Genomic DNA, 11,479 nt, shown 5'->3' with positions numbered 1-11,479 from the left:
ACACCTCCCCCCCATCCTGTGAACACAGACTGGCAGTAACTCTGCTCGCACGTCATGTGCTGAAGATCTGACCAGGCCAGATTTAAGGCAGAAGCATGCGACTGAAAACTTCTGCAATCTTTTTTCTCTTCCCTCCTATTAACGTGTCTTGATCCAAGCTCATAGACACAGCGCATGCCACAGACAAGCCCTCAAGCCACGGAAAGAAGCACTTCACAGCCCAACACCAGACAAGAAGGCTCTGACTTGATCAGCGCTGACATTCAATCGCAAGACAACTTGGGGGAAGATCTGTGCGTGTGCAGTGGGAATGATGCGAGTGTGGGGAAACAATCAGCTTCTCCGTGCTGATTCATCTATTTCCTCTTCAAAAAGGTTTCACTTACCACAGCCCCAAAGGATGGTACCGATTTGTTGATGTTATATTAGCGACTCATCAGCATTATAATGATCAGCTCCGTTTGCAGCCTCTGCTTCAACCCAGCTTGGCAAAGCTGAAGCCATTTTTTATTTATTTATTGAGAGACAAGGTAAAGAAAAAAGCAAAAGCTTCCCGAGGCACCCTGGCTCAGGCAAGTTCAACAACACATTTCCAGTAATTGGCTCCCTCAGGCTAAGCAGTTGCCATTGACACTTCTACCACGGACAGATTAGAGACCTGGGTGACCTGTGATGCCCCACACTTCCCAACAGCCACCCCCCCCGAATGTGTACAGATCATGTATCTGTACCATGATGTACAGACCAGCGACTCCTTAGTGCCCAACTGCTCTGGCAGCAGCTGTATTGGTGGCACAGGATTAATTAGCACAGGAGAACACAACTGCACAGACCTCACGCCCACCAGCCTGGAGCCCACCTGGCTCAGACCCACATGAACCAACCCGTCCCGCACACCAGCAGTCCCAGGAGGGGAAGCAAACGCCTCCGGGACCCGGGGCTGGCCACACAACGAGCTGTGCCCCTTCCTAAAACCTGCCAAGCTCACAGCATTGCCGACCGACAGCAGAAACCAGCCCACGGACACACACGTGGCCCTTCCGTCCCTCCCGAAAGGATGGAGCATCCCTGCAGGAGCTCATCCCAGGCACCGTGCCTGGGCACACAGCAGGTAGGCATCCCTGGAAGATGTCACCACTGAAGGTGAAACCCAAACATTACACGCAGCTGCTACGCATTAGAAACTCCAGCCAGGCAACATGCTCTTTGCAGATGCTCATTTAACAACCCTCCGCCATTACTTACGCAAACACAGGTTGGTGAGAACAAGCCTACTGCTATGGCAGTCTGCTTTTAATCAGAAGATTTGAAGGCAGTGAAAAGGCAATGCAGACAGCAGAAGAGTCCCTTTGAGGCAGGCAGCAGTTTTTAAGAGGTCTTTCTTGTGTTTCTGCACCCTTAGCAAGCTCATTCCTACAGGTTCCTTCCCTAAGTGAACTACACAGCTTGGAGGCCAAGTCCTGAATTTCTGGAACAATTGCTCTGGCAAATTAGGCCTTTTAACAGAATCGCAGGTGGAAATGCAGGTCCAGAGCATCCATTCTTCCACCAGTGCAAAGCTGTTACCCACAAAGCCATTAAATGCATCGTTAAGTTCAATTTTAAAAGGATCAAGCAACAAGATTACCACTGCTCTCCCAACCAGGAGCTCATCTCCACAGGCGGAGGGACCTCGCTGCAGGGACACCAAGTCACCCATCACAGGCAAATATTTCCTGGAGTTCAGCTTCGTTTTTTCTGGGCACTGCTCTGGCACGTCCCCAGCAGACATTGGGCACCACAGCCACCATCAGCTCCGGTGGTCCCTGATCACACATTGAACACTGCGACAACCTTTGACATTCGCGGGATCTGTATCAGCATCTCCACTGCTGCAGGAAGCATCTACCCAAAACAACTGGAAATCCAATTAACAGATTAATCCCTCTCCGCAGAGGATTCAGCACAGCACAAAGCCTCCGAACCCACACCGCTGCCAAGAGCCGGGCCAAACTGAGGAGCTGAGGTGAAGACAAGAGTCTGAACTCGCCTGTGCAGCCATGGGCATCCCACCAGGCTGGTTTGCTCCTCACCAGGAGCTGCCACGTTGGCCATCCCACCAGGGTGCCGGCTGGTGGCACCCTGGCTCTGTGGCGGCATCATGCACAGGACCAGGCTCTGCGCCCAGCTCCGACCGCAGACCCCCTTCTCGGTGCACAGCACGCCCGGCGGAGACAGCTCTACCCCGCGTCCCTCCATGTTGCTCACCAGTGTTTTCAAGGCTGTATGGAGTGGTTTAAAACTCTTGAAGCCCAGCATCCTCCACTGACACCGAACAGCTCCGCAGCAAACGACTGGACCGTGAAGGTGCCACCGCTCCTGATCTCATTGTGCAAATTGTGTATCACAAGAAAGCCATTATCTGCCAGAGGCTCATTTCAGCTCAACAATGGTTGCCTAATTACTGCATGTCTTGCCCTTTCCTAGCACCACGCTTCAGTCAGAGCAGCCTTCACTAATTCAAGAGGACCTTCGAGAAAACCGACTGCTAATCAAAGTCCACCTCCAGCCCTGAAGGAGTTTCCTGCAGGTGCTGTTCAGTCCCAGCATCCCGGTGTGCTCCCAGCCTGGTGGAAACTGCCTCCGGCTCCGCTCACCAGGCACATGCTTCCCTGGAGAAGAAAACCCCTTCTCATGACTTTGCCATGGCCTAGTTTTCAAGGGGGACAAAAGAAACAACACTGAGTACCATCCAAAGGACCTAAGCAGGAGCTGGACAAGGGCCAAAGCCACCCAAGCACTCACACGCGTGAGACTGGAGCTCCTCAGAAGTGTCTACAAACTGTTCCCGGATCAAGCCTCCACTGATCAGACACACAGCGTTCATGTTCTTCACACCAGCTTCTCAGCTTCCCAAAAGCCACCGCAGAAACCACCGAAGATGTGAAGAACAGCGTAAGGAGCCTCTCTCAAAGAGAAACCGTGGGCATGGGTCTGATCCTCCGACTGCCAGAAACTGGGCAGCAGCCCAGGGAACAGAGCAGGGAGGGGAGAAGTTTTCCTGCCGTCCCTCCCGGGAATGCCACCACAAGCCGATCCTCGCTGCCACTGCTGACCCGTCTCAGCCACCCCCCCCGCCCCGGGTTTGCCTCCTCGGCGTGCCCAGCAGCCCGCTCCCGGAGACGTCTTGTAACAGGGCTTCTCCCCCACTTCCCACCCGGCACTGGGAGCTGCTCCAGAGCATGGAGCAACCACAGCTCCTCGTGAGGCACAGAAGGATTTTCCCAGGTTGTTGAAAGCACGAAACTGCTAAACCGACAGGGAATTGCACAGAGCAAACTGTCTCAGGGCAAACTTCTGCTGTGCGGGGACAATCGACAGCTACACCCTGCACCTGGTCAGAGCATCACTTTAGTTAAAAAAACCCAAGAAAACAGACTTTGAACACCCAAAACCTCAGCAGTGGGGGGTTCAGACAGAGGTACGCCCCCGCCAGACGCTTGCACCCGAAAACTCAAGCCACAGAGCCGATTACAGCTCAAGTACTTTATTATCGCTAGGTTTTCCATTACCACCCAGGATTATCCTGTCTACATACAGTTGCTAAAATCTGATGGAGAATTTACAAAAAAATGTGAAGTGCTAAGCAGCTGGTGAGCAGAGACCTAAGCTCGGAGGCAGCGCTCTGGCAGGCTAAATGTTTTCCGCAAGACAAACATGCAGCATCACTACCATCAGGTGAACGTGTTTTTAAAAAAGCCAGCACCAAGCAGAACAAGCCACCCCGGCTCGCTGCGCCGGACAGCTGGCACGGCTGCACGCAGCCGGGGACCGGCCGCAGACAGGCAGTTCTCCAGTGCCCAGCTTAAAGAGCAACTCCTTGGAGTCACGAGTGCCATTGGAGAGATGACAAGAGGAAAGCACGGCCGGTTTTGAGCACCGATCTAAAGAGCCACAGCAGCTCGCCCTGCACAGGGCAGCCTCTGAGTGTTCACCCAGCTCCCCGCTGTGAACGTTGTTCTCCTACTAAATCCAAAACACAGCACTATACCAGCTACTAGGAAGAGAATTAACTCTAGCCCAGTCGAAACCAGGACAACCCGCCCAGAGCTCCCGGTCCCTGGCTGCTGCGGCCCGGCCGGTTTTGAGCACCGATCTAAAGAGCCACAGCAGCTCGCGCTGCACAGGGCAGCCTCTGAGTGTTCACCCAGCTCCCCGCTGTGAACGTTGTTCTCCTACTAAATCCAAAACACAGCACTATACCAGCTACTAGGAAGAGAATTAACTCTAGCCCAGTCGAAACCAGGACAACCCGCCCAGAGCTCCCGGTCCCTGGCCGTGCTGCGTCACCCAGGGGGTGCAGAGCCCCCACAGCCACCCCAGCACGGGCAGCACCACTGCGGCACAGGCAGGAGAGCTAGGGAAAAGATGTGGCTGCCTTAACCGCATTTTAGACACGGGATCTGGAGCATTTTTTATGTTCTTTTGACACCTCCTGTCCCAGAAGTGACATCAGAAAAGCATCCACATTCAGAAAAGAAAGGGTTAAGGAGGGAAACAAAAATCTCAGATTCTCTTCCACGGAGGCTGGAAACAGATGCGAGCTGCAGTCCCAACCAGAGCGTCCCGGAGTCCTGCCTGACGTCTTGGAGCAGCTTTCCCTGTCCTGTTGCTCACGGAGGAAACCACCCGCACAGGGAGGGAGCGGCAGGGGCACAACATTAATCCAAGTGGCAATTATGAACATCTCCATTTGCTGCTGCCTCTAGTAAGGAATGAAATAACCCAGACCCCAGCGCTCGCTTCCGGCACTATCAGCAATCACGGCACAGGGACCGATAAGGTCAAGGTGTTCCCAGGAAAAGCTGTACCTTTGGCGAGCACAGCCCCAATCTAAAACATTTTTTCAGCCCCTGTTTACACATCCCGCTGGGAGGGGGTTGTGTCCCCGGCTGTAAACTGCAGCCAGAAATTTTATCTTAACTTTCTGCTGCACAGAGAGGCTGCCACAATAAATATCAGCAAGATCAACAAAGCAAGAGGTCCAAGGAGCAGCCGCTCGTCACGGCTCTGGGCTGAACAAGAGCTGCCAGGATCCTCCCTCGGATGCGCTCACACCAAGAGTGGAAGGCGCAGTAATTCAGAAACATTTTAAACCAACCCCAAAAATACTCAAGCCACACACCGAACGTACATCGGGAGACTGTGGGAGGGCGCTAAGGACGCCTGCTGTCAAACTCCCATCCTTAGGCAAGGAAGCAGGACCACCAGAAGACACCAAAGCCAGGTTTTAAGTGTGAGCAAAGCCTGGAGCTGCTCTCAAGGGGAGGCAGGGTTTGAGGTCCTCAAGCTCCTGCCCTCACCCAACTGAGCCGCCTCTGATAAGGCTTTCCCAAGCTTTCACTTCCAGGAGGACAGAGCTGCTGCACCTTTCACCCCCAAAGAGGCAGAAGAGGAAGCCCGAAGCCCTTAGACAGTAAGGTCTGCACAGCCCCTACAATCTCAGTCGCTGCATGCACCACACACAAGGCTCTTTTGTTTTATTTATTAAACAGAAACAGATTGCTACAGGCAGCTTTAATCCAAGTGATAGAATCGGTTTCCATAGACACTTAACTGCTTCCCTATCAAAATTCAGATGCAGCTAGCGAGCTGTGCATGGCCGAGCTGAAGCTGGAGCAGCCTGTGCCTGGGGATAAGCAGTGTCTGACACCGAGCACAACATGGCAAAACCGAAGCCTGGCCCCTCCAAGGGGCTGTTCACCCATCGCTTCGTCAGCCTTTAGAGTCATTTCAGCTCAACCTCTTCTCTGCTAATTGACTGCCTCAGAGATTGCATTAACGAGTACAGTTTGCCGTTCTCCTAGCACAGCAATCCGGTGAGCCAGACCTGCAGGAGGGACTGGGAGGAGTTCACCTGGGACTGCAAAGACAACAAGACCAAAACCCATCTCAGCCCCACAAGAGCCTTAATGAGAGGCTGCAGCATCCCTGGGGGGAGCTGGGAGAAGAGCCACCTCGAACCATGTCTGCACAGCAAAACAGCAGCGAGGACAGGGCAGCTCGGAGGGTAGAACACAGGAGCCATGTCCGAGCGATGGAAAGACTGGAAAAGCGGCTCCTGAATGACTTACGAGAGGAGTAAGTGTAAGAAAGGGAAAGGAGGCACCGAGCATCGCAGCTCGGACGTGTCGCAACTCTGATCGACTGAGCAAATACAAGCCACCAGCTGCGTTGCACTGGGAAGCTGCAGACAGCGTGCAGCAGATCTTGCAACAGCTCTGCCGCGCTCAGCAGGGCTTAGGGTATAAACACAGCCCCCACCACACACAGCCCAAGCGCTGGGTGACTTCTGCTAGGAGAAACGCTGCTTCAGTACAGCTGACCTGCCTGTTCCCCAAACCGCTCCCTCTCCCCTGCGTCATCCCCTTCTCCTTCCGAGGACTAAGGTGGGCAGCGCTGCCTCAACTCCCAGACCAGAAGCTGGCGCTTTTCTCTCCTTTGCAAAGCAAGACAAAAACACCAGCAAAGCCGCTCCCTGCAAACGCTTCCTCTTTGCAAACGCCACGAGCCGACAGTGCCCCAAAATCCTGACACTAAGAATAGCAGGCGCTTTTTTAAGCTACGCTAACAGTAAATACAGAGACGCTTTTACCATTCACGTGAGGCAGGATCAGCTCCACATCGAGCTTGTTATCCCCATCAACAGCAAAAATCTGGTTTCATTCCTGCGCTCAGAGCCTGCTCCGGACTGCGACTCCATTTAGCAGTAAATTGGTGACTTACCCAATTCTTTAGATCCTTGGCTTTCACTGGCCAACTCTCCCATCTTAACCAGAGCATCAAAGTATCCTTTTGCTGCATATGTCATACCTAAAAGCATCAAAAAATGCAGGTTATATTCTCTTTAATGGCTATTATAACTTCTATGGCACTGAATAGATGCTAGACACTAAAATAGACATTACTTCAAAGGGCTTAACCCCACGGGGAGGGACTAAACAAACAGAAGAAAAATGACTGAAGAAAGCTCGAGCAGCAAGATTACAGGGCTGTTTAGGAGGGGAAAAAAGGTACATGCAGGACCAAGGTGGTTTTCATTCCAGTGTAACCATCAGCCTGCTTAATGCTGCCCAGAAAAATCACTGTGGAATAATTGAATATCAGACTTTCATTACAGTTCAGTCTTGTTTGTTGACATTCCAGCTACACACTCCACTTTAATCAGATAAGCAGGGGGTTTCCTCTAATCACAAGAACATGTTGTACAGCTTTAGCTCAACACCATCAAATTATGTGCTGAAGCCTCTTCCAGCATGATTTACTGATTAAGACACTTCCTTCAGATGCCCCCACAAGCTCAGAGATCCAAAGTAAAGGATAACCAAAGACAATTTTAAAAATTACAGGAAGATCTTGGGCTTCAAAGCGTATTCACAGCAGGGATGTGAGAAAAACAGAAAACAAGTGATCATACTGGTTTTCCACAAAACGCTGCAGTTAGTGTGCCCAACTTAAGCTGTGATAAAACAGCACGTTATAAGCAGACTCCACTACCCCGGGTAATTAAAAGCTGCATTATCAGTAAAACATTTCAGAAGAACAAATAAAAAACACAGTCCCAAGTGCAACCTCTTCTGCCCCCGTCAGACCCTGCCTCTCCTCCCTTCCCTGCTGCCTGCACCCCGGAGGAGACCCAGCAGGGAAACAGCAGGCAGAAGCATACCCAAATCATGAACCCCTGCTTCGCTAGCATCATTAGGAATAGCTGGGAACTTCTGCTGCTCGTAAGGGTGTATTAAATGCCCCATCCCCAGGGGATCAGAGTCCACAGCCCCTGTGCAGTGGACAGGGATGGACGGGCACTTCCCACGTCACGGCCAGTTGATCCATTAAAACCTAGTTAAAAGCAGTGCTGAGACCTGGCAAGAAAGCAGCATGCAGGGGAGCGCCTGTACCTGAGAACAGCAGGAGGTCTGTATCTTAAAAGATCCTTCACTGAAACATCCGGGAACCTCATTTGGCTTGTGGGAAATAAAATTCGCTCCAGGCGCAAAGCAAGAAGGCACAGATCCTTCCCAAAGGTCGTATTTCAAACACCGTCGTTTAAGAACATGAGACACCAAAATATTTTTTTTCCACTGGCTTAAGACGATGACAGCCTCCTCCCTTACAGGCATTTTTACTGAGCCAATTAAAAAAAATAAAATCCAAGAGGCATGTGCCGCACAGCTCTGAAGTGAGCAGAGCCCTCCCTGAAAGAAAGCAGCTGCCTCTGGGGTCGAACAAAGCCTGCCTTAAACCTCCTTAAAACCGAGCCGAGGAGGGCCCAGGCAGTATGCAAAGTCATTTTAAGTCAAAATAGTCCATTTCTGGTTTTCATCAATTCAGAGTTTACTTTTGATCATTTAAATCTACACCTCCCTAATGGCTCCCAATAGGAGCCTACATTCCCAATCAAAAGCTGCCACCAATCTTTTTAGGTTTTTTCCTTCTCTTCCAATGCATTCTTCCAGGCAATTTGAACATTTCAATGACACATCTTTACACAGAACTTAAAATCTTAATTCTAAATATTTTAAAGTAACATTTAAAGATAAACTGGTCAGAGATGTATTTGTTATCCAGTTGCCACCCAACATTTTATCACTGTGGATCCTTTCCACATCCACGGCCCCGCAGCAGGCGCATGCCTTGCGCATCCTAATGACATGAGCTTTGCATCGAGGTCCAAGAACCATCTCCCCAGGTTTCCTCCCCTCACTCCCCTTGGGAACAAAGAGCATCCCAAGCTGGTTTTCCAGCTTTCCTCCCTTCCAAGGCCATGCTGTCCAGCCAGACCCTCACCAGCCTTGCAGCCCCCAGCATTTCAGCAATAAACGCATCAGCAGCAGTTTCACTTACTTGCTAAGGCTTTTTCATAGGTCTTCCCCATAGAAATGAAATTCCTGAGGCTGGGATTGAACTGCTCCATGATCGTCTAAAGGAAAAAAGAACATCATCAGGGATTAGCAGAGATGATCAGGAGCTGGACAGAGCAGCCCCGCGCTCTCCTGGGGCAGCCATGCTGAACTCCATGCTCATAAATGCAAAAAGGAGCAAAAAAATCCTCCCACACCCCTCACAGCAACTCAACCCAAGCTTCCCGACGTCTGCAAGAGGATGCCGGGTTTACACCGAGAAGCCTTAAATATACCCGTGTATTGAAAATAATGCACAAAAGCAATGGCCCTATTGTCCTGGAAAGGCAAATATTCTTCTCATTTGGGGTAAGTCAGAAGTACGGGATCAGGGCAGTGCAGAAGCAGCCTAACGCTAAACCAAACACGACGATAAGGGCTGTTGAACACAGCCAGGACATCAGCTGAATGCAACGACCCGTGCAGCCCCTCCAAGCCATGCCTCCTCCAGCCCTTTGCGAGAGCGGGCTGGAGGCACCTTCACCTCTCACCAAGGACAATCGCTCCAGAGGGCTCTTCCCCCCCGCCAGCTCCAGCAGGTGCCATTGGCGCTGCCCTGACACCAGGCGAGAGCAGAGCCCGGACGCAGCAGGGGGGGAAGACGCCCCAGGTATCCTCCCTTCATCCCACAGCTTTATTGAGGAAGACCAAGCTTGGGTTTTGAACGCCACGGGGCAGAGGGTCGATGGAGTGCCCAGCGCGAGATGCCTTGTGTGGGTGCTTCACCTTAAGAAATAAGTGAATGCCCCAAACCAGAAAGTTATCAGATATGGCAAAAATAACCATAATAATAATAACCATAAGTGGCTGTTTGAGACAGCAGGCAACAGCCCTCGGACCGACCACGAAGTTGACCTGAATTCTGGGAGATGATGGCTGGTGATGTCCCACTCCTGGGATGGCCTCAGAGAGCAGCATCAGCTCGGTCTAGCATGGACAAGCAGAAAGGGCTGAAGAGCGGTATTGAAAATAACGACCAAGGAGCTGAAGACAGAACAAAGCCACCATCATCCCCACCGAGCTGGTGCCAGCCATGTGCAAGGAATTACACCTTGGTCTCAAAGCACTTGGTGTCACCTTCCACCTGTCTATAAACGCATGAATTAGGGTGTTGGTGAACACCAGAAGCACTGTCTGACAGCTTTTCCTCCCTCGCTTTAAGGTCCTTATTTAAACATGGGGGGAAGGAATAATCGGATCACAAAGAAGAACAGCTCTTTGTACGTTTGGCACAGCAGCTACTGACCCTCCCCTGCCAGAGCTATTCAATCCCCCGCACCGATAGCATCTCTAAAACCAGACACCGATTCCCAGCCGAGCTGTGGAAGAGACAACAAAATCTCCATTCTCTCCCTGCGAATCCGACCTCGGGACCAAGCCCGGCTACAGCAGAGCAGCCCCGGAGCTGGTCCCAAGCCCCTGCCCCACCTCGGGGGCAGCCCCTCGCCCTGCCCCAACAGCCTCCCACCAGGGGTACTGCCAGAAAAATTAAGTTTAAGGCCTAAATGTCCCCGCACACCCTGAGCAGGGATGCACGGGCATCCCCCCCCCGGGAAACGAGGGCTCTGCACCCCCCCATGCCACACTGCTGGCAGCGTCCCATCCCGGGAAGGGGAGGGAAGACGACAGACACTTATGGCGAATAAGCTGATTAAGCATCTGTCACCTCATCCGAAGCTGGCCAAACACTATAAAGCTCATTTTCTGCCTGAGGCATTTTTATCCCAAGTTCCTGCTGCCTGGCCTTTGGAGAGTGCGATAGTTTAATTTTCTTCCACGGGTGCATGTGTGCGATGCTCAGCCAGCACCATCCCCCGGCTCAAAACAGCCATTTTCTAATTTCGGTGAGCAGGAACCCGTGCGGGACGCCAGCTCAGAGGCTAGTGTCGAGCATGCTATCCGGGGCCGGGGAGGGGGGCATCACCTAGGTGCTGGTATTTGTTGGTAGGAGAAATCCTTTTGATCCTCCAAGGAGCACACAGCAGCAGCAGCCCTGCTCCTGGCTGGAGCAGCGGGTTGAGGACAGCTGCTCCGAGGTCGGAGCACCAACCCAACCCACGATGCCCCAAAGCCACCATCCCACTGCCCCAGCAGCTCTCGGTGCTTTCGGGTCCGTCCCACAGCACCATACGCAGCCCTGCAGAGAACAGAAGATGATTGCAGAGATCTGACAGGCAAGCAGGAGGCTAATGAGAAACCTCACTGCTAATTAAGGCTGCAGGTCAAGCTACGCAGCAACATAGTGCACATGGAAGCTGCTTTGGGGCAGCACAAAGCAGTTTAGTGAACACTCTCAGCTTGAAAGGAGAAAATTAACCTGTAGCAACAAGCCACATAGCGAGTTGTTTTCCCTAATTGTAGGATACAATTGCACAGGCATTAATTAACATTGACAAGGATTGCTCTGTCCTTCCCACATCACATTTAACTTCAGTCAAAAAAAAATCTACCTGCGTTATCCCATGAAGTGGCTGGAGGCATGGGATCGCTGCCCACGGCGGGGACAGGGACACGTCCCCACTGCCAGCACAGCCAAGGCG

The 11,479-nt window shown here is 52.0% G+C and overlaps 1 protein-coding gene across 1 annotated transcript in view; it reads right to left on the bottom strand.

The window, feature by feature from the left end:
* Positions 1-8,955, bottom strand: part of BAIAP2 (BAI1 associated protein 2) — a 43,505-nt gene extending 34,550 nt beyond the window's left edge. The window contains exons 1-2 of the mRNA XM_009276814.1: positions 8,884-8,955; positions 6,766-6,852 (exon numbers count right to left, since the gene is read on the bottom strand). Coding sequence (XP_009275089.1) covers positions 6,766-6,852; positions 8,884-8,953 — 157 coding nt within the window. The 5' untranslated portion in view covers positions 8,954-8,955. The remainder of the gene's footprint in view (positions 1-6,765; positions 6,853-8,883) is intronic.
* Between the last annotated feature and the right edge of the window lie 2,524 nt (positions 8,956-11,479).

This window comes from Aptenodytes forsteri, unplaced genomic scaffold (assembly GCF_000699145.1).
Source record: "Aptenodytes forsteri isolate BGI_AS27 unplaced genomic scaffold, ASM69914v1 Scaffold34, whole genome shotgun sequence".
Taxonomy (NCBI): Eukaryota; Metazoa; Chordata; class Aves; order Sphenisciformes; family Spheniscidae; genus Aptenodytes; species Aptenodytes forsteri.
The sequence above is the reverse complement of the archived record's forward strand: the minus strand, read 5'-3'. Positions and strand labels throughout refer to the sequence as shown.